The sequence below is a fragment of the Sparassis crispa genome (genome assembly GCF_003851025.1).
Source record: "Sparassis crispa DNA, contig_000010F, whole genome shotgun sequence".
NCBI lineage: Eukaryota > Fungi > Basidiomycota > Agaricomycetes > Polyporales > Sparassidaceae > Sparassis > Sparassis crispa.
Window position 1 is genome coordinate 1,136,700 of NW_020939758.1, and position 24,393 is coordinate 1,161,092.

The window sequence follows — 24,393 nt, forward strand, 5'->3', positions numbered from 1 at the left end:
AATTTCCGTGAGGAAACACTGATACCACAGTGCCTGTTTCGCGCCATAAGACAAGGCCATATATTTGCTCTCAGTCAACGATGAGGCAACGATCATCTGGCATTTGCTGCTCCAGGCTATTGATGAGTTGCTGAGCTGGAAAACGTATGCCAAGATGGAGCGTCGAGTGTCAACGTCGTGCGCCCAGTTCGCATCTGTATAGCCGACCAATTTGTTCATGTCACCTTCCTCATCCGCAGTTCCCAATTCGAGGTGAAGGTTGCGAGTGCCCACGAGATATCGAAGCACTCATTTTGCAGCTTCCCAATGCCTCTTGCCGGGATTGGTGTTAAACTGCGCGAGGTGCGTGCTGACAAATGCTACATCAGGGCGTGAGATGACTGAGATCCAGGTCAGGGTGCCAACAAGTTTGCGATATGGCTGTTTCTTCATCTCCACGATCTCCTCCAGTGTCAATGGTGCATCGTGAACTGAGAGGTGCAGACTGGACTCCATGGGGGTTGGTACAGGAATGCAATCCTCCATTTTGAAGTGTCTGAGAATGGTGGAGATGTACTGGCAGTGCGAGATGGAGACAGTACATTCCTGGGGATTGTCAATGAGTTCGAAACCCATCAACCAGTTGGGATCCTCCTCCTTCATCTCAAAGATACTGTGAAGCTGCTTTTGGACAGAAGCGAGCTCCTCTGCTGAGTCTGAGAAGCTGAGGGTATTGTCAACATGGATCGCCAGGATGGAATTCGCACCGGTTTCTGTATGATGAACATAGATGGCACTATCACAGATCAGTCGATGGAATGAGATTGTTGACAGTTGGCCATCCATGTACTCGTTCCAGAGGTGGGATGACTGCCTAAGACCATACAAGCTTAGCAGTAAGTGACAAACACGTCCAGTACTGTCATCAAATCTGACAGGCTGCTGCATATAAATGATAATGTCAACCTTGCTGTGCAAGAACGCGCTAGTCACGTCATCCTGTCCACAATGCCATCCATATGTGGCGGTGAGATGTAAGATCGCCTAAAGAGATTTGAGTCGAACAGTGGGGGAAAATATATCATTGAAGTCTATGCCGGGAATCTGTGAAAATCCCTGTGCAACAAGTCGGGCTTTGTATCGTAGGATCTTACCTTGTGGGCCACACTTGATAACATATGTCCAGCGGTTGCCAATGGCTTTCCGGCCAGGTGGCAAGTCCTCGAGTACTCATGTACCATGCCTCTGCAGCATGTCGATCTCTTCGTGCATTGCTGTCCACCAGTTATCGGCCTCCGAGCACTTCGTCACCTCACAGAAATTCATCGGCATGTTCATGCCAAATGCTGCCATATAGGCGACTTGCGCAATGTCACCTTCAGGTGTCGTTGAGACTGTGGCGTCCTCTGGTATGGGTTCTGGAGCTGTTCTCGCCTGTACCTTCATTTGTCTCCACAGTGTGCGTGCTTCCTTGATCACCTTGTTGTGTGTCTTCATCACCTGTTCTTGTGCCTGCTGTTTCTCGGCAGCTTGCTTGATCCAAGATGGGCACGTGACACATTCTGAACATCGGAGAGGTGTGGGAGCTGGTGTGGGCATTGGCGCTGGTGCGGGAGTACTGGCGGGAGTGGGTGCTGATGCAGTGGATGGCTGATTTTCGGGCAGTGTAGGGATTGGTGCTGGAGCTGGTGATGCCGAAGCCTGAGGAGTTAGAGGATGTGGTGGTGATGTCGCGGAAGGTTCTCTGCCAACAGCCTTGTCAGGACTATTGCTTTGAGTGGACTTACTCGCAGTCACCCCCTCGCTCAAAGCAGGGTTTTGGTCATCGTCCTCGGGCATTGTTGGGACATTCTCGTAGACAATAACATCTCGAGATACCATAAACTTGTGCCTCGAAGGGATCCAGATCTTGTACGCCTTCTGATTAGGTGCAAAACTGCAGAAAATGCCATCAAGCGAGTGTGCATCGATGTAAGTGGGCCCAGTTGTGGGTGCGCTTCACTCAGATCAGACCGGAAATGGAACAGGCTCAAGCTATACCTTCGTTGCCATAAGGGGGAGAGTAAATACTACAGTGCAAGACTGATAGCGAGTACATACCTTCACTGCTGTAAGGGGGAGAGTAAAGAAGAGGCAACAAAGTCGAACATTGTATAAACAGTATGGACAAAATAGGAAGGAGGAACAAACAATGTGGTAAGCACGTGAAAGGGGTTACACTCTCATTGGCTGAAAAAAATTGGCATGGGGGAAGGTAATAGGAAGGGAAGGAAGGAAGAGTGTCGAAAGTGAGGGTTGTAGAAACAAGCAGGAAGGGAAGGTCCTTGAGCAGAGCGTATTGAGCGCCAGTGGACTTGGAGGTGACTTATGTCATTAAATCATGTCCTTGAAGGAACACGTCGAGTGCTTGGAGGTCCACAACCTCAGAGCCGGGTAGCCAAGTATTGGATTTGGGGCCATAACCAGTCCATCATATGAGGTAACGCTAGCCGCAACCATGGCAGTGGCGTTCGAGTATGCGATCGACAAGCCACTCCTCCTGGCCATTGGGCATGACAATGGGGCCAGGTTGAGCAAGTTCGCGAGATGGAAAAAGGGTGGCATCGTTAGTAAGGAAAGGGCGCAACAGAGAGGAGTGGAAGGTTGGAAAGATAGACATGTGTGGCGGTAAATCAAGAGTGTAAGCAGAGAACTCCGGGTAGGAGTCAGTAACGGTGTAAGGTCCATCATAACGAACCATAAATTTGGCAATGCGGTTGTCACCACATTGCATGTAATCACACCGACAATGGAAAGTGGAAAGAAGGACTTGGTCGCCAACAGAATAGACGATCTCGGGAGAGCGTGAGGAATTCGCGGTGAGCATCTGGTTGGACTTAGCAAGAATGAGATTGTTGCGTGCTTCGAGAGCATCCAGCTCCATGTGGTTGAGGAGGTCTGCGGCATGGGTGGCGTCAAGGCCAAATTTCGTGGAGATGGTCCCGACAGCGGCATCAGTGATGGGGGGAATAACCCGAGCCGAGCGGCCGTGATTAAGTTGGAAAGGTGTGAAACCAGTCGAAGCGTTTTTAGAATTAATGAGCTGAAAACAGACAAGAAGTAGTGCACATACCCAACTGCGTTGATTCCGAGCGACGTGGTACCGTAACATCTGGATGACAGTCTTGTTGGAATGCTCACTGAAACTGTCAGTTTCTGGGTGGTAGGATGTGGACATGCAAAGTTTGACACTGGATAGTTTGTGCAGAGCCTTCCAGAAGCAGCCGATGAAGAGATGGTCACGGTCGGAGACAATATTGAGAGGGAGGCCATTCTCGCAGTACCATTTCTCAAAGAAGAGGGCAGTGAAATCCTCAGTGGAAATATCTGTGTGAGATGGCGCGAGACGGATATCACTACCTAGACGGTCCATCATGGTGACGATGCAGTTAAAGCCATCATCCTCCGGGAGGAGCCCGATGAAATCAATGGCGACACTGTCGCAACAATGGTCCAGAACAGGGAGAGGGTGGAGGGGACCAACAGGCTTTCGAGTCAGCGACTTATTACACTGACACTCACCACAGGCGGGGACATAAAGGTGTTCAAGTTCCTTACGCATGTTTGGCTAGTAGTAGGTGGTGCGGAGATGAGCGTACGATTTGTCAAAACCGAAATGTCCAAGAGAGTCATGGGCGAGGCAGAAAAGGCCCTCGCAGATGTCAGTGACACGAGGAATGATGAGGCGATCACCTACGTATAGAAGTCAGTTGTTGACAGCGATACCAGCAGATCGTAGACCATCGAGTTTGCCGGCAGTGAAAAGTTCAGCAGCAGAGTCTATGGAGTCAGTGTGTGCAAGATCAAGGAGCAGGCATGAGCACCACTTATCCTCGTGATATCCAGCATGGATCCGTGTGAGCCAGTCGGGGTCAGTTGCCACACATAGGTGCGTTGTTGCCACATGTGTGAAGATGTCCGAAGGAGGGATGAGTGGGGGCGTACAGATCGAGCTCAGACCACGAGCTGCACACCAAAAGAGGGGGAGGGATGCAATTGTTGTAGGGTCAATTGGGGTGAGTTCGGGGGCAAGTGGGGCGAGGGGGGGCGGTAGCCGAGAAAGGGAGTCAGCTACTGTGTTATCTTCACCGCGGAGGTAAACAATGTTGAAATCATATTGAGCGAGGAACTTCTGCCATCGTGCCTGCCGCCGAGATAGGTTCTTCTGGAAGGTAAAATTCTCGAGAGTGCGATGGTCAGTGTATACAGTGAAAGGCACACCAATCAAATCTACATGCCACTTCTTGAGAGCACGCATGATGGCGAGAAGCTCCTTCTTGTGGACAGGGTAGTTGAGTTCGGGGCCCTTCAATTGTATGGAGTCAAAAGCAACGGGACGAGCAGATTCCAGGGTGGGGCCAAATGACAGGACAGCACCGGTGCACCAATCGCTTGCATCAGAGCACACGAAAATCTTGTTGTCGCCCATGTTCTGATGGTCAATGACAGTGAGGCATTCACAGCTGACGATGAGCGATTTGATCACAGTGAACGCGTCTTGGTGCGCTGAAGACCAATGGAAGTTGTGTTCAGCTTCCTTTGTGGTGAGTGTGTTAAGGATATGTGTGAATTGTGAGAGGGCAGGCAAGAAGTTAGAGATGTATTTGACGAGACCCAGAAAGGAGCGGATGTCAGAAGCGGAGGAAGGGACAGGCCAAGATAGGATTTTGTCAACTTTAGAGTCGTCCGCTTCCATGCCAGCACGAGAGATGCAGTGGCCGAGAAAATGTAGTTCGAGGCAGAAAAGGTCAGTCTTCTTCGGTGAGCAGTAGAGGTGGTGTGAGCGCAGTGCGAACAGGATAGTCTCAACATTACGGCGGTGTTCATCCAAAGAGTCTGACCAGATAATGATGTTATCGAGATAAACATGACAAATCGAGCCGATATAAGGGCAAAGGGCAGTGAACATACGACGTTGGTGTGTTGCCGGTGCACTCTGACAACCTTGGGGCATGACTGTCCACTCATATAGACCAAACGGGGTTGCTACCGCGGTGTATGGGACATCGTCCGGATGGACGTGGGTCTGAAAGAAAGAGTTAGTCATGTCAAGCTTACCCCAAATCTTTCTGTGGCCGCAGTCAGACAGGATTTCCTGGATACTAGGGAGGGGATGGATGTCGGGGATGGTGTTGGCATTGAGGATACGGTAGTCATTAACCCAGCGAGGGAGAGCAGTAGGGTCGGCCTTTGGGATGAGGAAGCAAGGAGAGGAGTATGGAGAGGAGGACAGATGCATACGTCCAGCATCGAGATGCTGTTGTAAGAGAATTTTCCAGGATTCACGATACTTCTTAGGGCATTCATATTGTCGTCGAGCTATTACAAGGTTAGGATCCTTGAGGCGGAAGTGGTGGTATACATCTGTTGGGAGTTCATCGATATGCGGAAGGTCATCCAGAAAAAGATCTGCGAAGCACATTTTCATGTCATTCTCGCGAGAAAGAGTTTCAAGGTAAGTGAGGTCTTAGACCCTGGAATGCACTGCTGCGATAACAGTGGGCGATGGCATATGTGGCGAAGTTGTATCAGGCAGAGGAGCGTGGTTGAGAAGAAGGTCTCACATGAGATCCCGGTGCTGGGAGAGACGAAACTGGGCATTAAGGTGTGCACCTTCATCCACGTCATGACGTTGGGCAGCGGGGGAATTCGGTGCGAGAGGGGGGGGAAGGAGGAGAAACGTCCTCAAGTATGTTGCATTCTGAGCATTTATTGACCACGGAGCATGCATCAACATCAAGGATGAGATGATTGAATTTAAGGAAGGGGTTACCGAGGATTACAGGTGCACACAGTGACGGTACAATTACAGCTCGACAAGTGACAGAAGACTAAGAGAAATCCGGAGATGCAACATGCAGCTTCACCCATTCATGCGCTTCCATATGCCCCATGCCCCATGCATTACCAAGAGGGAAAGGTGTTTTGAGCTTGAAGCGGCAGAGGTGGTAGCATTTGACGAGGTCATCTCTAATCAGAACTGAGGGCGAACTGCAGTCTATTAGCATAGGAACAGGCATAAAAGGGGCAGAAGAGGAAGGTGAGTGTATGATCGCTCACCAAACAAGGTGGGGTATGGTGAGGTCAGCGAGCACGTACTCATCTGAGACCCAATCATCGCCAGTGCCAAGGACGCAGGAAGCAGCGGCAAGCGGCGAGTCAGGAGTAACGTTGACAGCGGTGATGAGATGTTCGTCAATGTTGTCACCATCAGTGACCACAGCGACATGAGAACGACCTGAGTCGTGGGCCTTCTTGGCAGCAAATCCAGCGGCTGCAGTAAGAGGCTGGTAGGTCGCTGCGTCGGGGAAGTCATTCAGACAGTTGTTCTTCTTGCACTTGATGAAGAAGCGGCGACATTTGTAGCAGCCCTCGTATTTGTCGAGGAGGGCATGGTCAGAATCGGTGAGCTTGGGGAGAACGGCACGTAGCTTTGAATTATGCCAGGTGGGGCAGTCTTGGAGGCAAATGCATGGCGGTTGGTAGATGACGAGGAGGGGGCAGCGGAAGAACAGTTGGAGTGCAAGTAACGATCGAGTTCACGAAGATGGCAAGCACAGTCTGCAAGGTGATCGTTGTCAAAAGCAGTGATGGCATCCTTCCAGTCTTTGAAGTCAGAGAGGGAACGGTATACAGGTTTGTTGCATTCGAGACAGATCTCCTCGCATGCATTGGCAGAGATGTGCACATGGGTGGCGGTGTCCATGCGAAGAGGACTGCCACGGAGGAGAGCGTTCTGTTTCTCCAAGGAGATGATCCAATCTTCGAAAGGCTCATCATCGCATTGGCAGAGACATATGAGCTGGTGGAGGGCGGCGTCCTCCCAGTTCTTGTTGAGCCAACACTTTTGCATGAGTGAAACAAAATCGGGCCATTTCAGGGCGTCGATGGTGTCGCTGTCGCTAAGGTACCAGTTGCGGACGAGCTCGTCCATGAACCCACCTGTGACATGCGAAACCTTTTCATCGTCGGGAACAGACTTCTTCTTAAAATATTGGATGCAAGTGGACTCCCATTGGAGTAAGACAGAGGGAGTGAGTTTCCCCGTGGAGATGGTGAGGGCTTGCTTGATAGAGTGCTGCGTAACAGATGCTATCGGGCGACCCATCTTCGTGGAGTCCATCTTGGATTGGATGGGGTGGGTATATGCAGGGAGATCTGCAGATGAGTCCAAGGAGTTAGATTCGGTATGCTGATGATCAATCGTCAAGCGTGGAGCTGATGATATTGGGGTTGAAATGGCAGAGGGTGTTATGAGATCAGCGTCAAGTTGAGAACCGGTATTCGGCAGTTGTTGTGTGTGAGACTGTGAACCGGAAGGGTCCTGCAGCGACTCATGAGGGGACGGAATGCTTGGGGAAGGATCTTCCTTGAGGGCATTGGCTAGAAGGTCCAAGAGCTCAGAAAGTGGAGTGAGTGTGAGAGACGACAGGGCAGAGGCAGTATGCTGATTGTCATTATACTCGACATCCGTGGGAGGCGGGACGACGAGGTGCGAAAGGCGCGATCTCGAGCGTGTACCTAAGAGATCAGGTATGGAAGGAGAGCGGCGCAGTGCAGACAGCTTGGCGAGGTGTGAATAAGCTAGCCAATAGGGTGAGGCGGTTGATGAAAGGAATGAGCGCGCGGTGTTCAAAAAAAAGTGTAAGCAGGCCCGGTTGTGGGTGCGCTTCACTCAGATCAGACTGGAAATGGAACAGGCGCAAGCTATACCTTCGTTGCCATAAGGGGGAGAGTAAATACTACAGTGCAAGACCGATAGCAAGTACATACCTTTGTTGCCATAAGGGGGAGAGTAAAGAAGAGGCAATGAAGTCGAACATCGTATAAACAGTATGGACAAAATAGAAAGGAGGAACAAACAATGTGGTAAGCACGTGAACGGGGTTACAATCGAGCTTCTTTCAGGATTCGGGGGGAATGCAAACATGACAGCATGCTCCGAAAATGCGAAGGGTTGAGACATCTGGTTTCTTGCCATAGAATTCCTTGTTGGGCGTGGATTCAACCAGGGCTCTTGTAGGACTCCAATTGCGGATGAGCGATGCATATGCATGGGCTTCAGGCCAAAAACCCGAGCTCATGTTCGCTTCTTGCAACATGCAGAGGGCGTGCTCATGTGTCGTCTGATTATAGCACTCGGCTACACCGTTCTGTGGTGGAGCGTGTGAAGTGGAAGTCTCGTGTTTGATCCTCTTTGATTTGAAATATGTCTCGAGGTCGTTGCCTATAAATTCGCCACCACCATCGGATCGAACAATCTTGACTTTCTTGTCAGAGAACGTCTCGAGGCGTGTGATCAAATCCTTGATCTCTGAAGTCGCATCGCTTTTGACCTTCAGGAAAGCCTTCCATCCCTTGCGACTGTAGTCATCAACGACAGTGAGTGCGTAGCAATAGCCGGTGATGGATAGGTCAAATGGTCCTTGAAGATCCATGTGGAGGCAATGAAGAGTGCTTGTAGCACGATCGGTGGCTTGCTTCGGAAAGGGTGCTTGGTGATGCTTCCCCTTCGCGCAGCCGTTGCATGGGCCAAGTGTCTCTATGGATTTCAGATCGAGTCCTGTGACAAGGGCGTGCTTTACCATGTATTGGAGACTGCCCTGTCCGATATGAGCAAGCCGGCAGTGCCAAAGCTCGCTATCAAATGGAGAGAGTTGGGCCGTGAATGAGATCTCAGAGGGATGCATCAGGAAAACCCAACTTTCACTTAAAGGTGTCCTTATATGACTTAAATGCACTTATAGGCCTTAAATAAGGTAAAAAAGGGCAAAAAGTCCATAAGTCATATTTCCTTAGAGACTTAAAGGTTGACTTTTGAGAACTTATGGGCCTTAAATAAGGCAAAAAAGGACAAAAAGTCAGCATAAATCTCATAAGTAAAAGTTGGGTTTTCCTGATGTGGGAGGATGGAGGGGCGATCGCACAGTTGAGTTCATATAAGTCACGTCATCGCACACCTTCCATGATAACCTTCCCATTCAAGTTCTGGATAGCTACCAGGCCATTCTGCTTGTGGATCGATAGTCCCTTCTGATCCATACGACTCTCTGAGATAATATTATCGCGTGCATCCGGGCAGTAGCATACATTTCGTAGCATGACGACGTGCTGGTCTCCACTATGAACATGGCACAGGATGAGGATATCACCTTTCCCTTGCACCTCAAGTTGAGGTCCTGTCTTCCGAATGCTGCCAATTGTCTCGCTCGAAGGCATGAATGTAACGAAGGCCGATTTCGTTCTGCAGATGTGAGTGGTAGATCTGCTGTCGAGAATCCAGGTGAATCAGGAGGATGAGCCGGGTGCCGCCATGCACGAGAGATGGTCGGAGTCTTCTTTCACCTCATTCACTCGCTCCTTCCCCTTCGCATCCTGTTTCTCCGAATCCTTCTTCTCCTTCTTCTTACTACGTGGTCCCTTCCCCTCAGCTCCACCCCCTTTCGACCAACAGTCCTTGATGTAGTGACTGGGCCGTTCGCAATTCTTGCAGAAGGGGTCACCTGGTTTGTATTCCTTCTTCGATCGCTTGCCGGACTGCTGCTTGGCATTGTATGCTCTCACTGTCGATTGCTGGTTCTGTCGTATGGCATATTCTTCCTTCAGATGACATTTGATCTCAGAAGATGTGTAGTACTGAGAAAGGCCAGAAAATACGTAGTTCCAGGATTGTGGCATAGAGATTCAGATGAAATAAGCATAGAGGTCATCAGGGATATTTCGGGACATGAGGATGAGATCTCGCCGGTACGCTTTCATCTTCGCAATATGAAGGGTCAGATCTTCACCATCGGTGTACTTCGTCGTGACGAGACTGGTGATAAGAAGCGTCCAGTCGGTAAGGGTTTCGCCTGCGAATAGTCATCGCACTTCTTGCCAGACCTGTGCCGCGACCGTGAGGTGGCTGATCTGCGACACGACTTCCTCGGTCATATTCGACGCGAGTATGAGTCGGACGCAGGCGTTCGCGCGCTTCCAGCGTCGCGCACGCGCCTCGTCGACATCCGGATCGGGCTCGGGAACTTCTCCGGTAGCGTACTCGAAGAGTTCGATAGTGTCGAGCGTTGATTCCATCGTCGTCATCCACGATATGTAGTTCATCGGCGTGAGCTTGTGGGGGAGCTTCGTAAGGTTCATGTGCGAAGAGTGGTCAGTATCCTTGTGCAGGGTCCAGTGCTCTGCTCCGCCTTCTCCCAAAGGCCTGTACCTCCTTCCGCCTGCGTTCGGGCTCGGCGTGGGCCGTCTCGAAGGTGCCGCGGATCCGCGTGGTGAAGACTGCGCGTACAGATTTTCTCCACTGCGCTGCGGTCTCGCGCGCGGCCTGTGACCGCCGGTAGGCGTGCCGGGTTCGTCCCAGTAGGCTCTGCGCAAAGGTGGAGGAGTCGGAGAGCGCCCGCGTGGCGACGAGCGTCCGCTCCAGGGGTTGCGTCGTTCGCCGCTCATTGCGGTCTCGCCCGGGAGGTTCGGCTGGCGAGTCGAGTGCGCATTTTAGCTGCCTCTCGGGGCTCGTAACCTGTTGAAGACTAGACACGGACTGAGTCAGTCCCTCAATCCGATGTCAATAGCAAAAGGACTCAATTATCTACCTAGAAACGGACTGAGTCAGTCCTACAGGTAGATCAGCATGAGTAAATAATGTATAGTAAAGGAATGTAGCTTACCCTCAATCCGATGTCAATAGCAAAAGGACTGAGGGAAACGAAACGTGTAGCGAGCGTGTATACTACGCGAGCGTCCGTGCCCGATTAGGAAACTAACTATGAAGGAGTGAGAGGACTACACAAAATTGTATCTACAACAGTTTGTTCTGCTGTGCGTATGCTAGAACTGCATGCTCCTCTCGCTCACTGGTCATCGGATCTGCTCCTACTGGCCATGGCTGTGGATGTGTGCACTCCGACGTCGACGCGACTCGGATCCCGACCTCGAACATGGAGAGATGTCGCTTGTGGCGCTCGGTCGATCGTCTTTCGCACTATCCATCGAGCGTGCAACCCTCATCTACGAAGCGTCCACCAAGCGCTCGCTCGCGTACATCTACGTCGTCGCCTCTTCGTTATTCATGGCATCCCATTACCTGCTGCCCCAAGTCCACATCTTCCACAGCGCGGATTCACCGCTGGCATCGTGAGACATACTGGGATACGGTGGACGGAGGTCGAGAAGTACAGCGGGATGGCGGCGGCGATACTTGACGCGCGCAGCTGGGCGGGCGGTGTGTCTTACGCGAGAGATTTGGGCGGTACGCTGCAGGGTTGGCACGGTGCAGGGGTGGCTGTCTATCGCGAGCTACCACCCTGATCTTCCCCGGCTTTGCGTTTCTGTCTCGTCGACCTCCTTTGATTTTGTCGTGAATTTTCAAGAACGTTGCAAATCATTCGCGGTGAGACTCATTCATCCGTCTGATCCTGCTGGCACACAAGGACTTGGCGCCGATCGGCATGGGTCCTCGCAGACCCAGTGAGTGCTGTAGCCCGTATCCTACCACAGGACAACATGTGTGTGAAGGAGACCATCCGCGGCCGCAGCATCCCGGGTTCAAAGTCGTAACATCTGGCCTGAACGCCGAGGATAATAAACGTGCCTCCGACTCGCTTTTTCATCGCGCATTCCCCTCACGCGTTTACGCCCTCCTCTGGATATCCCACAGAGCGTCACGCTGCCCAGCAGCCGACGTTCATCGCTAGCGCTGCTGCGAAGCGGGACCACGTCTGTGTACCAGAGCTCTTCAGCAGGGTGTTCTGGCCCAACCCGAAATGTATAGAAGCACGCTAATGGACTTGTATCACCTGAACGGACGAAGTCGTTGCGCAGGTGAAGACTGCGTAACTTTTTGCTTTCACTTCCCGTAGCGTTTGTGTCGACAACGTCAGTTTCCCCAACATCTATCGGCGCCAATGCGTCGGCGCATGGATCATGGGAGTTCGAGGAACGCTGAAGCCTGATGGTTTCCTGATGAAATCTTTGCAGACAGTAACTTACGCCTCGACCGCGCCCTCGAACACTGCCTTCCAATCAGCGACGCCTACCAGCGCTTCGACGGTAAGATACATACATATATGCACCCTTCCACCGGAGATGCCAAATCTCAACTCCTTGACCAGAATTAGTAGGCCTCTGTATCCCACTAGTACGTTCCACCCCGCGCCATGGACGGAATATCGTCGCTCTCGGCGATCCTCGGCGTGCTGCAGGTGCTTGGCAGCGCGACGATCGCAGTGTACAAGTACGCCGCGAGCGTAAAGGGCGCACCCGCGGCGTGCGACAGGCTCCTCCAGGAGCTCTCTGCCATCGGTGGAACGCTCGGCCATGCAAAGGTCGTGCTCGACGGTCTGCAGGGGCATGACGACTTCTCGTCAAACCATACCCTCAAGATCACCGCGTTCCTCGGCGGGACTGGGGGCCCGCTCGAGAGCTGCAGGGCGACGATCGAAGAATTGTGTGCGTGGCTTGCGCGCGATGGTGATAAGCGCATGCGGGTGGACCGGCGTATGCTGTGGCCATTCCAGGAGAAGGAGTTGATGGAGTTTGTGCAGAGGCTGGAGAGGCACAAGACGCATTTTATTCTAGCGCTTTCGTTAAATTCTGCGTATGTTGCGCTTTCCCTGTGTTGGTTCACCACAGAAAGCTGATTGCGTTCAGCGACTCATTGATGCACCTGGGAAACTCGGTGGAGGACGTCAAGAAGGAGCAGCAGCGCGTGAAGGACGAAAAGGCGCGGCAAGAACTACGTAAGGACATAATGTCCACCTCGATTATTTCTGCTCACACGCGGTTCAATAGAGATGGACCTTCGTGAACTTATTGAGTGGTTGTCTCCGCTTGATGTTGACGTGAAGCATGAGTCGTCCTCGCGCATTCGTCAGCCGGGGACGGGCACCTGGCTGCTTGACAATAAGTTGTTCAGAGAATGGCGCTCCTCAAACAGTGGATTCCTGTGCTGCAAGGCATTCGTGAGCGCTCCTTGCTTGCTTTTGCCATGGCCTCATGCTGATTCTACTTCAATAACAGCCGGAAGTGGGAAAACTATCTTGGTGTAAATTTTTTGGTCGCAGTCTTGATAATCCTCCCGACTAATTTTTGTGGACAGGTCCACGGTGATCGATGAGTTGAAATCATCCTGCAGTGGTGGCAACGAGGAGGCGATCCTCGCCTACTATTACTGCGACTTCAGTGACTCCAAGAGCGCCAACCCAGTTACGGTGCTGCGCACGCTCCTGACACTCTTTATGGCGACGATCGACGATGACTCCGTCGACACCTTCGTGGATCTCTTGAAGCGAAAGAAGGCGACCAAGAGCCCGCCCGACGACATCGAGCTGCTGCAGTTGCTGCTGCTACGCGCGATTGGCGAGCGGAAGGCCATCATCGTCCTCGACGAGCTCGATGAGTGTGTCGACCGGCGCTGGCTCCTCGAGTTCATCCCTCGCCTTGTCCATCAGGCGAGCGTGCGGTGGCTCGTCTCGAGCCGACGCGAGCAGGATATCGTGGGTGCCTTCGAAGATTTCCACACTATCTCGCTGTCGCACGAGTTTGAGAATGTGTACGCGGATATACAAAGGTATATTATGCAGACACTAGAGACCGAGCCAAGGCTGCGTAGGTTGGATAGCGAGCTTAAAGCCGAGCTTGGGTCTGCTCTGCTGCACAAGGCAGACGGAATGTAAGTCGAGGATATGCACCGCTCTCTGAAACTTCCATCTAATTTTAATGGTACCCAGGTTTCGCTGGGTGCAATGCCAGCTAGACTTCATCATCACTCGACGGACTAGGCAGAGTATTCGCGAGGCACTACGCACTCTACCGCGTGGCTTGTATCCGACGTGCGAAAGGATTTTGAAGCGGATCGAAGACGAAGGAGAGGAATCTGCGTTGATCGCAAAGACGACTTTACTCTGGCTTGTCTCAGCTCTCCGCCCCCTCAAACTTGTGGAAGTGGAAGAAGCAATCATAATCGAAGTGGGAAGCGAGAGCCTCAACGACGACGCTCGCGTATTGGATGAACACGATATCCTGGAGATTTGCAGCAGTCTGGTCGACTACGACGATTCAACTGACATCGTCAATGTCTCGCATTACTCTGTTCAGGTGCGTAACGTTGGTTTCAAGTGGCCTACGCATGTTCATTGACGCTGCACAAGAATTTCTTCTTTCTGACCACTTGTTAGACAGCTCGTTGCGGCAGTACCACATCTCACTACCCAAAACACGGCGCGAGGTTGCTCTTCTGTCATTGACCTACCTTCTGCTGGAGGATTTTAACGGCGGACCGTGCGAAAGCCGTGATGAAATGTCCGACAGGGGCGAGCGACATCCGTTCTTCATTTATGTAGTGCGACGGTGGATCTTGCATATGCAGTTGGTTGAGGAAGATGATGAAGAGCTCTTCGCTCTCATTGAGACTTTTCTCTTCAATCCGGACTTCCACGAGCAGTACCTTGGGTTCCGCCAGATACTCCAAATGCATGAATTCCCCGTTCTCGGATTCGAGGCCTACAAGCGGGACAAGCTTCCGAAGGTCATCATTACCCCGCTCTGCGAGCCAATTAGTTGCGGCCTCCAGTGGGTAACGCGGCACATGATAGAAAACGATCCCACCTTAATAGAAACCGAGATTGAAGGCTACGGCACACCGCTGACCCTCGCGACGTTCAAGAACCTGAAGGAGATGGCCGCGCTGCTCATCGAGCTTGGTGCGGACGTTAACAAGACCACGCGCAATCATTATGTCGGTGGTGGGCAGGTCGTCTCCCCGCTCTTCTTTGCGGTCCAGCTAGGGCGGGCAGAGATTTTCGCAATGTTGCTCGAGCATGGGGCTAAACTGGAATTACCCGGGGGACCTATGGGCTATTCTCTCATATTCATTGCAGCGTTCAACGGGCAGACGCCCATGCTGGAGGAGCTTATCCGCCGTGGGTCGATGCCAATGTGACAGCAGGGGATGCAAAGACAGCTCTCCACTACGCCGTGGAAGGATGTTCACTCGATTGTGTGCGAGCCCTCGTGGAAGCGGGATGCACCGTGAGCGACCACCGTCGTTCGGGGAAGACCCCGCTCGAGATTGCATTCACTCTCCGGTCGACCGATATTATACAGTACCTGCTTGACCACGGGGCCAGCGCCAAAGACTTTGGCTGTCTTTCACCCGACCAATGTGAATGGGCGGCGTCGGAGCCTTGGTTTCCGATTATACAAAATAGTCTTGTCGGATTGCCTGAAGCGGATTTTCATGTGCCAGAGTCTTCAAATGATGTCTTCCGGGTGCGGGATATGATGCATAAGGCTCTAGGTCTTCCCGTGGATATTATCTGTTCAATCCTAGACTATGCCGAGTACTGGGTCCGTTCGTCCGTCAGCCGCGAAGATTATATTATCGTTGACAAAACCATTGAGACGCCTTACGTATCGGTCGAGGTTACTGGCCGTCCACATCTACCCCTGCGCAGAGTGATTTTCGAGACAAGGTCGCATGATCAAGGTGTGTAGAGCCCGCAGCGAGAAGAGCCCCGACGGCGCATGATCCAAACAAATGTGCATGCGTCATCGAAAAGTCGTGTACACGTTAACACATGGGCTGCGCACAACGAGACGCCCGAACTTGCGGGGTGGCTGGACACTTTTCGTCCGGGAGACGTGCTGCATGTCTTCCCCCGGGCGTCGTTCTCCGGTTGGGAAAATCATGTAGAGTCTGTGAAAGTGGATGCCTTCTGCGCTGGGTGTGATTTCGTTGCTTTTAACTGCTGTCCCAAGGTTTGATATCTGGAGAATGTCATTAGGTTGCATATCACGTCGTAATGCTTTGAGAACTAGGTTCATATCGTTAGGTCCTTCGTCAGACATGCATGTGCGGGAATAGGTAGGGGTCCGCTCGAGAAGTGCAGGGCGACGATTGGCGACTTGTGTGCGTGACTTGCGCCCGATGGTGATCAGCCTATGTGGGCGCACAGGTGGATGTTGTGGCTGCTCCAAGAGAAGAAAAGAGGCTGGAGCGACACGATTTTTATCGCGTTGTTGTTGATTTCTGCGTACCTCGCGCTTTGGTCTAGTCGGCTCATCTTTAAAAGCTGATTAGGTTCAGCGACTCGGAGATGCACTCAGGAAATGGGTGGTCGACGCCAGAAGGAACAGCCGCACGTGAAGGTAAGAATCAGGTACACCCGGAGGAATCTAATGTCACTGCGAGTGCTTGCGCTGACACTTGATCATGCCGGTACGAAGCACGAGTCGCCTTCGGCCATTCGTCACCCAGAAACATGTACGTGGTTGCTCGCTAATGGGCTGTTCAAAGAACGACGCTCTTTGGAAAGTGGCTTCTTGTAGCCGTATACTCTCTGTGCGTGCACCGCCTTGCTTCAAAGATAAATCCACCCTATCCTATTTCCATGACAGCGGAACCAGTGAAGGTTAACAGCGAACCTTCTAGTCGACATGAATACGTTAAACCAATTGTCAGATTGAGGTCGCTTTGATACATCGAGAAACACCAGATTTGAGGTATCTATTGTGCGACAACAATAAAGTTGAAATGATGAAGTAACCATGTTCACCGCCTCCAAGTACAGTATTCAATCTTGAGAATTAAGCTGTTTCTGTAGCATGATGACATCTCGCACGAGCCCATTGACAGATTCTCTCAGTGCTACCACATCTTCCCGAGTTCGGATGACCTCCCGCCAAATGCGAGCTATGTCTGGGTCAGCCCCACCGGGGAGAGGGCTGTAGGACTCGGATGGCCCATTCGGTTTGCCGAAGGCATAGATATCATCAGACACTGACTTCGAAGAAGTCGCAGACAGTTCCCGCCCAGCGCCGGAAGCAACCGGTGTTACCCTCGGCGAACCCAGGTTGGAGATGAAGGGAGATGGGAGAGTGTAGCCCTTCTTTTTTCTGCCTACGGTGATATAGAGCTGCGGTTCTCCTTATGATCCCAGAAAGTGAGGAAATATTACTTCAGTCTTCAAAACGGCTCACCTGGCACGATGCATTTTTGCTTCTTGAGCCTGCAATACGTGCATGCTCGGTTCGAAGAACGGTCGCATTTTTGTTCCACTCCTGCGGCCCGACAGTTTTTGCATATCTGGTGTAGAGGTAAGATCGACACCGAATGAGTCGAATTTGCGCACCTTGGTCTCTGCTGCCACTTGAGCGTCGCCTTCTTTCTCAAACCTAGGCCTCTTGCCCTTCTGGGTGGCCTTGTCTGACACGGGCTCTTCTTCAGAGTCTTCGACGGTGGGCACAGACCTGACACACGCTCTTCTCTTGTGACCCCGCCGCTGTACTGGTAGATTAACCTCCGTCAGCTGTGTTTCCATCTGCCTACTAAGGCCCATGGCTCCATCAGAAATCCCGCCGATGGCGTCTTGTAACTCGCCCTCATCGTCGGCCCTCACTCTCTTCCGCATGGAGAGGCCCTCAAGAGTCCCCGCCTTTTCATCAGGGTTCTTGAGAATCGAGGCGGACTTCGCAGCAACTTTCTTCCTACGCAACTGGTTCTTCCTACGTAACTGCGGCTTCAGGAAACGTATGTCTTCTGTTTGTTCGGTTTGCCTCTGGGTATCAGCAACGTCAGCAGATTCCATGCCGACACCCATCGATACCACCCCCCCTGGAGAATTACGCTCGGATGCCACTGAATGGTCACCCGTCAGACTTGCCGGTGCCGGTGCCGGTGGTGTGTCCCGATGGACGGTGTCCGCGGATGGATTCGCAACTCCTAGAAAGTAGTCAGGAAAAGTATGATGACAAGATGGATGGCAAGACACACCGGGTGGAGTCATCCACCACTTATTTTCCCCACAGTCAACCTCCTCCCTCTCTCCTTCACCATCACTACACCCAGTATCATCCTTAAACGCGGCTGCAACCCGGGGATCCCCACTCCCAATGGACTGCCAATCAAAATTAGTGTCCTCCAGAGCACGCTGGAGGCTCCGGAGAAGACGGGTACAGCGGATGCCGCGGTATATTGACCAACTTGCTTCGAACTACGGTCAAATGTGAGTATTCTGACGGTGACATCAGTTGTTGCGACGCACATATTCTTCGTCCAGGTGCTCTTTGGCCCACGGCAGCCACACAGATTCTGGGATGGTGGTCAGAGTGCGCAAGGAGGACAGCGCCGCCCGAACGCGGGCAGATATCAGGTTAACTGTTGTCTGGTCATGAGCTAAAGACATTGTGGCGGTGGCAATGACATTGAATAAGGCCGAGTCCCAGTATGGGCCTTCAGATCTCAGATCTCAGATCTGAACTTCTTGGCGGCCCGAGGTGAGCACTGCACTCGTGTCCGAGTTTCCATGCTATCGTCTCCGTTCCATGTTCTACAAGTTCGACGCATACGACATTTGGCTCTTTCCGCGGCTGATTGTCCTTGAAATAACTGATTGTGCCAACTTCATGACTACAGACGTGTGCGATGGTTCAGGCGTGCCAGAAAGCTCACGCGGAATGCGCTTTTGCTGATGGTGAATTCACCGTTACGTCCCCTTACTCACCTCATAACAGTTATCAGCGGTATGGTCCTCTTACCGGCGGACAGGGATAGCTGGACAAGAACGTTGGCTATATGTCGTCGAATGGATGGTGTGGCGGTTACGAGTGTCATACGATATCTTACTGAGGATTGTCAGCATAAGCGTACAGTTTGGTACGCCGCTGTGTTCTATATGTACCACGTACCTGAGCGCGATATAAGAGTGATGACGGACGAAGGAATTCTGCACACCTTACACAATGAAAATCTCACCGCGAGGCTTGCGGTTGTCGCCCGAGGCGCCGCTGATGAGGAGGTACATATTCCTTCACAACTACAGTTATATATAGAGTATACACGAGTTTCGAACAAATTCAACGCAGTTCGCCAGAAGCAAGCGTCTACGGGTAATAATACACAAGACTGTTTGCTTGCTAGTGATTGTGATCGCTGACTGCGAAATTTATGTCGCGCACTCAGTCGAAAAAGGAGCCTCCATTGATGTTGACGCACTGGCCTAGAGATGCCCACAATCCAGTCAGCACTTTCCCCAACGGCGTCGGAAGACAACAATCTAACACCCACCGCTGATAAACTGAGATTCGGGCCTTATGAGGTAGGATACCAGTCCTGCGATGGCAGAGGGATCCGCCTCCGGTAAGTTCGCGGGCATATGAAGAGACTACGTTGGAGTAGATGATGTGAATGACTGTGAAGTGAAAGATAACACGGATCAGACGGCCCACCTCCTTGAACTTATTTGCATCAGTGCGCTTGGGATCGTCAGGAGTTGCAACTGTTCAAAGAATTTCTATTAGGTGTTCCGATACGAAGGCAATTAGACGAACCCATTGCAGTGTGGATGAGTCCGGGGGCGTAGCTGTTCACGGTAATTCCATGCTCCGCCCACTCAATTGCTGCGTGTCAAAATTGGTAAGATCTCTCGTCGCCGGAAAGGATGGTCCACCTACCGCAAGTCTGTGTGAGCGCACGTATAGCGAACTTCGAGCAAGAGTACGCAGACAGATTGTACGCTCCTGAGCAAGTATTGCATGAGAAGCAATGAAAGCTGAAATAATCGCTCGGACACACCTGTCTTGCCAGCCAACGAGGAGGCACCTTAAAGGAAAAGATCAATTTGTTTACGGAAACAATTTGTCGCATTCCATACCTATGATTCGGCCGCCTCGCCCCTGCTTGATCATTTGCATAGCAGCGTACTTGAAGCATAAGAAGGTACCTAGGACATTGATAGACATGACGCGATTGAAGTCTTTGACAGAAGCTGTCATCGCTCGAGTCAGTATCAGTCACATGGCAGTTTGGGGACGAACAGACTCTCAAGCACAGAATCAAGTATAAGGATGCCTGCGTTTGCGACCATCTATGATCCAACAACTCAGCGCCCGCACATCTGGCGAGAATGGAAACATACCACATCCAGACCTCCCAGGTCGTGAACGGCCTTATCAACCATAGCCTTCACGTCGTGCTCGTGGGACACGTCCCCGAGGATAGCCACAGCGCGTCTGCCCTTCAGCTGGACCTTCTTAACAAGAGCGGCCAACCCGTCGGCCATGGGAGCTAAGTCATTCAACGCCAAGTCGTATCCATCCTCTGCGAGGCGCAGGGCGATGGCCTCTCCGATGCCTCGGGAGGCGCCTGTAACAAGGGCAATGTGGGTAGTGGACATTTTTATGAGTGACGACGTGCGCAGCGATATTGCACTGGTATGCCGGGCGATAGACAGCCCTGGTACTTTATAGTCTACGCAGACGATTAGGGGCCAATCATGCCCCTTGTGTTCTGGACAGAGTAGTATTCTGACGAGAGCAAGTCTAGTCAAATTGTCAGTAAGAGGCCCGCGCCTAGTGCGGGACGAGACTGTGACGTCCGTCGCGTTCAATCTGGAAGAGCATCTTCAATCTCAATCTATGAACAACTGACATGATATGGAAGAGCTAGTCTGTAACCATGATTCTGTTCGATACTCTATGCAAATCGCCAGGGTTGCCTAGAAGCGCAGAGTACGGCTTTCACGCATCGTGAGTTCCCATGAAGACTGCGCTACACTGAGGCGCCGGAGTTAGCCGAGGCGTGGAATAGGCGCTCAACCGCGTTGACGTTCTCTTCGTCTACGTATACTTTACTCGCTGAAAACTCGCCTTCCGAATATACTCGGGCCGCAAAAGCCTTATAGGCCTGCTGGGATGAATTAATCGATCCGCTCATATGTCAACGCTGGATGGTCCCGCGAAACATTTCCACACTCTGGGTCGAAGATGCGCAACGCACCCGTGCTCTCTTTCGCTTTTCCCTGATGTGCTTGCCGCTGTGTGTTGCCTATTGCTAGTCTCCCGAGGCAGAGTAGGTACTTTGCTTCAACCTTCGTGCCTCAGGATATCAGTGTCTGACCCTATTGCGAGACACCCTTACGCTTGTCTCCTTATTTTGGACACCCATCGCGGTCTTCGTCGATGACGACCCTACGCCGTTGTACAGACTACGTACGCATCTCAAGCTATCCCGCGAAAATCCTCTCGACATCGTCATAACGAGGCACCTTTGCTCGGTCGCTGACCCTCTCGAAAACCGGCGCGTTACAGACGCAATGCAGGCCCTCTACGAGCACTTAACTTAATTGCACTCACTTCGTATTGCTGTGCTGCACGCAATATCTATTCCCGCACCAAATATTCAGATGCAGGGTCGTGCCGCATCCCTCATCAATCTTAGTCTACAGTCACAGATGGTCAGAAAGCGACTTCGACCTGCCGGCACCGCGAAACTCTGTTTCTATGCACCTGGACTGACTCATATGGAAATCGATGGACCGACGTTCCGCCGTTCGTTTTTTTCCATACCTCAGTCCATCGTCTCTGTAAAGCGGCTCGTCATTTCGCGTTATTCGCCACACATCCAGGCACGCATGTTGTCCACCGTACGTGCCCTCGCCGAATGCTTCAGTGCTCTCCCGCATCTGGATGAGGTTTCTCTCATCAATCTCGACATATCTTCGTCAGTCGGCGCTGCGCTCCCCCCTCACCTCAAAGATCACATGTCACCCAGGTCCAGCTTCTTCTCGCGTCACTTCTCAGTCTCAGTCACATGGACTCGTCACAGCGTGTCGTCCAATCAGCGCGGTTCGCTTGCTGTGACAGAGTCGCTCATCTCTCATTTAGTTGCGATAAATATTGTACGACCTTGAGCACTGCTTGCTGACCATTGTAACTAAACTCCAACTTGATACTTACTTGTGCATGTCACCGCAGCTTTTCGTGATCACTTCAAGCACATTGTCATTTTGCATCGTGGTCGATACAGGCCGCACGGAGGGTGAGAATGACGATGAGTTCGAAGCAGCTACATCAAGGGAGGTGCGCAGCTGCTTTATTGGTTGCATTCTCACTCTCATTTAGTTACAACGTATATGCAGCCCGAGAGCATGAAATAGTACTCATCCCATGACTCGCCTGTTGGTGCGCACCGATAACTCCATACAAACGTAGCATCCTTGGGTTCAGTGTTCCACTAGTACCTCAAGAGAATCCCCTGTAAGGCGTGCGAGACGGTGAGTACCTTGATCCCTGAGCTATGACCTGAAGGACGTGTAGATCCTGCGATCGCCGATGAGCACTAACAAAACATATGACTAGAATGGCGTACGAGGGGGAAACGACCACACTGATATGGATGGCAGTGCTGGCGGTAAGGCTGTCGATGATATGAGACAAGTCCTAGTCCATAATATGCCATCCGTCCACGACCGTCGCCGCATTCGTGAACTTAGTATTTTTATCTGTAGATCATGACTGACGCAATATGTGAACTAGACTTCTGGCTCTCACAGGCTCTATCGTCTTGAAACGGGCTAACAGCGTTCCTGATTACGCCAACGCCACCGAAGACCCCTTATATTTCACCACCAGGAGAAGGCTGCAGCGTCTTGTAAAACGTACATCATGCCTTGGGAAGACGCAGAACTATTCTTGCTGATGTAGGCCCGGATTTTCGCCCTATTGACCCTCTGTAAGTGTTTCTCCATGCCGAAAATTTATACTGCTTTCCATGACGAACTCTCGACCAACCGCTCCTTTCATGTCACCTACTTGACCAACTCTGACCTAAACAAGAGAGCGCATGCGATACTTCCCCTGACTGGAAACGCTCATCAATTCAGGCTGGACAAATTTCGCAAGGCTTCACCAATGAATGCGAAGGGCGCAATAGTCATGTTTAACCGGCCCAATACCGGCATCGAACAGCGTGTTTATGATGATAATTGTATTCCAAGGCACCCAGGACGGAGCGAAATTTATGTGTCTCGGCCGGAGTTCGTGAGGAAAACCGAATACCTCATGAGTCTCACGTGGAGAACATGCGTGGTTCTGAGCTTCTTTGTCGTCGAAGCTGCTCTCTTGGGTTCACACCATCGATATCGCCTACATATCTGAGGCGACTATTCAGGTGATAGGACCGCTCAACGTAGGACTATGTATTGATGTATTGCCTTGGAAATTCCAGGTCATCGTTGCGTTGCAGGTCTCGTGTCTGAATAAATCGGGTCTTTTCTGATTCTCTGTAGGACGACGACTATGGTATGTCCAAACAGTCTTGTTGTTAACGTGCATTAACGACGCCGTTGTACGGTCGGTGTACATTTCATTGCGAAGGATCAACCTGTCACTACAAACAACGTCACGCTATCAACTCATTCAACACGAAACGACAAGACCCGTTCAATCGATGACCTGCCCGCGGATGTCCTGATCGCGATCTTCAAGATCGTGCACTCGATGTCACTGCGATATCCTTCTGCAATAGATGGTGCCAACAATGAGATATTTTGGCAAGATGAGGATCTGTCCTCGCTCACCTGGTTCCCAGAGGCTCTTGCAGCCGTGTGTCCGTCGTGGAAGGACACTCTGTCTCTCGTCTCCGTGTTCTGGACTCGCCTGATCATTTTCGTCGATGACCACCCCACACCATCGCCTGCAATCAGTGACCATCTTGCCCTCTCCGCTGACAATCACCTCGAAATCGTGATCACTCGCAGGCCAGGTGCATTTCCGAGCGCAGATCCGTGCGAGAAATCACGAGTCTCAGCGGTGATGGATGTTCTCACTCCTAATATATCGCGCTGGAAGCGCCTTTTCGTGAATGTCCTGCATCACCATTCGATCCCCAGACCTCATATTGACATATATGGTGAAGCCCGTCACCTACGTCATATCTGCCTTCAGTCAAGATTGCAGGACGCGTTGCACATCACCTACTACTATCCTAAGGTAGAGCAAGACGAGTCAAATGACGGGTATCACACGTACATCGTCGAGCAGGCATTTAGGAGAACAAGCCAGCTTCAGCATTACGATACCGCGACTCGCCGTCAGGTCAGCCTCGATCTCCATGCACCACAGCTGGCCAAATTGCACGTCGACGGGCTAACATTCTGCACAACCTATCTCTCCACTCCGAGGACAATTGCCCGCGTCAGGGAATTGACAATATCGCACTACGGCTCAACATATCGCAATCAATTCAAAGTCGACCAGCTCATACGGTGCCTGCAGGCATTGCCGTACCTCCAGCACCTAATGCTGGTCGACGTCGAGATTGGGCCCTCAAACGGAAACATGTTTCCTGCAGGCGACTGCACCATGGCACGATGCACACTCGAAGACCTCTCTTCGAGGACACTACTCGAATTACGCCCGCTGCTTATATCTCCATCCATCACGAAGCTCAATTTTAGGCGATGTGCTGCACCTCCGTGGCGCGGTGGTCCCCGTATGGTATTTTTTCTGAATGTAGAAGAAATTGACAGCTCAGACCACCTGATATGGTTGCTGCAGTCGTATAGGCCTCTGTGTCTCGGCATCAAGAGCTGTCCTGGTTTCAAC

General features: G+C 51.7%; 9 protein-coding genes across 9 annotated transcripts; 4 read left to right on the forward strand and 5 right to left on the reverse strand.

Annotated features, from left to right (window-relative positions):
* Window positions 1–288: 288 nt before the first annotated feature.
* On the reverse strand, window positions 289–8,456 carry SCP_1203830 (hypothetical protein; the record flags this gene model as incomplete). The annotated part of the gene is made up of 10 exons (XM_027763265.1): window positions 289–752; window positions 1,218–1,915; window positions 2,763–3,061; window positions 3,116–3,455; window positions 3,618–3,711; window positions 3,760–5,427; window positions 5,927–6,009; window positions 6,079–6,475; window positions 6,577–7,602; window positions 8,093–8,456. The coding sequence occupies 10 exons, from the start codon at window positions 8,454–8,456 to the stop codon at window positions 289–291; spliced, it is 5,433 nt and encodes a 1,810-aa protein (XP_027619066.1).
* Window positions 8,457–9,306: 850 nt separating this feature from the next.
* On the reverse strand, window positions 9,307–9,696 carry SCP_1203840 (hypothetical protein; the record flags this gene model as incomplete). Its single annotated transcript, XM_027763266.1, has 1 exon — window positions 9,307–9,696. One exon carries the CDS (start codon window positions 9,694–9,696, stop codon window positions 9,307–9,309), a length of 390 nt encoding a protein of 129 aa, XP_027619067.1.
* Window positions 9,697–9,879: 183 nt separating this feature from the next.
* SCP_1203850 (hypothetical protein) lies at window positions 9,880–10,461 on the reverse strand (the record flags this gene model as incomplete). The annotated part of the gene is made up of 1 exon (XM_027763267.1): window positions 9,880–10,461. The coding sequence occupies one exon, from the start codon at window positions 10,459–10,461 to the stop codon at window positions 9,880–9,882; it is 582 nt and encodes a 193-aa protein (XP_027619068.1).
* A 388-nt stretch (window positions 10,462–10,849) lies between these two features.
* On the forward strand, window positions 10,850–11,149 carry SCP_1203860 (hypothetical protein; the record flags this gene model as incomplete). Its single annotated transcript, XM_027763268.1, has 1 exon — window positions 10,850–11,149. One exon carries the CDS (start codon window positions 10,850–10,852, stop codon window positions 11,147–11,149), a length of 300 nt encoding a protein of 99 aa, XP_027619069.1.
* Window positions 11,150–12,167: 1,018 nt separating this feature from the next.
* SCP_1203870 (hypothetical protein) lies at window positions 12,168–14,186 on the forward strand (the record flags this gene model as incomplete). The annotated part of the gene is made up of 8 exons (XM_027763269.1): window positions 12,168–12,607; window positions 12,661–12,749; window positions 12,802–12,851; window positions 12,926–12,971; window positions 13,030–13,054; window positions 13,109–13,681; window positions 13,740–14,106; window positions 14,160–14,186. The coding sequence occupies 8 exons, from the start codon at window positions 12,168–12,170 to the stop codon at window positions 14,184–14,186; spliced, it is 1,617 nt and encodes a 538-aa protein (XP_027619070.1).
* A 185-nt stretch (window positions 14,187–14,371) lies between these two features.
* SCP_1203880 (hypothetical protein) lies at window positions 14,372–14,950 on the forward strand (the record flags this gene model as incomplete). Its single annotated transcript, XM_027763270.1, has 1 exon — window positions 14,372–14,950. One exon carries the CDS (start codon window positions 14,372–14,374, stop codon window positions 14,948–14,950), a length of 579 nt encoding a protein of 192 aa, XP_027619071.1.
* Window positions 14,951–16,583: 1,633 nt separating this feature from the next.
* SCP_1203890 (hypothetical protein) lies at window positions 16,584–18,194 on the reverse strand (the record flags this gene model as incomplete). Its single annotated transcript, XM_027763271.1, has 5 exons — window positions 16,584–16,936; window positions 16,990–17,095; window positions 17,142–17,731; window positions 17,783–18,002; window positions 18,054–18,194. The coding sequence occupies 5 exons, from the start codon at window positions 18,192–18,194 to the stop codon at window positions 16,584–16,586; spliced, it is 1,410 nt and encodes a 469-aa protein (XP_027619072.1).
* A 772-nt stretch (window positions 18,195–18,966) lies between these two features.
* Window positions 18,967–20,183, reverse strand: SCP_1203900 (Versicolorin reductase; the record flags this gene model as incomplete). The annotated part of the gene is made up of 9 exons (XM_027763272.1): window positions 18,967–19,007; window positions 19,076–19,172; window positions 19,237–19,286; window positions 19,339–19,407; window positions 19,462–19,527; window positions 19,583–19,609; window positions 19,662–19,775; window positions 19,829–19,874; window positions 19,926–20,183. The coding sequence occupies 9 exons, from the start codon at window positions 20,181–20,183 to the stop codon at window positions 18,967–18,969; spliced, it is 768 nt and encodes a 255-aa protein (XP_027619073.1).
* A 2,902-nt stretch (window positions 20,184–23,085) lies between these two features.
* Window positions 23,086–24,353, forward strand: SCP_1203910 (hypothetical protein; the record flags this gene model as incomplete). The annotated part of the gene is made up of 3 exons (XM_027763273.1): window positions 23,086–23,088; window positions 23,164–24,280; window positions 24,346–24,353. 3 exons carry the CDS (start codon window positions 23,086–23,088, stop codon window positions 24,351–24,353), a joined length of 1,128 nt encoding a protein of 375 aa, XP_027619074.1.
* Window positions 24,354–24,393: the final 40 nt, after the last annotated feature.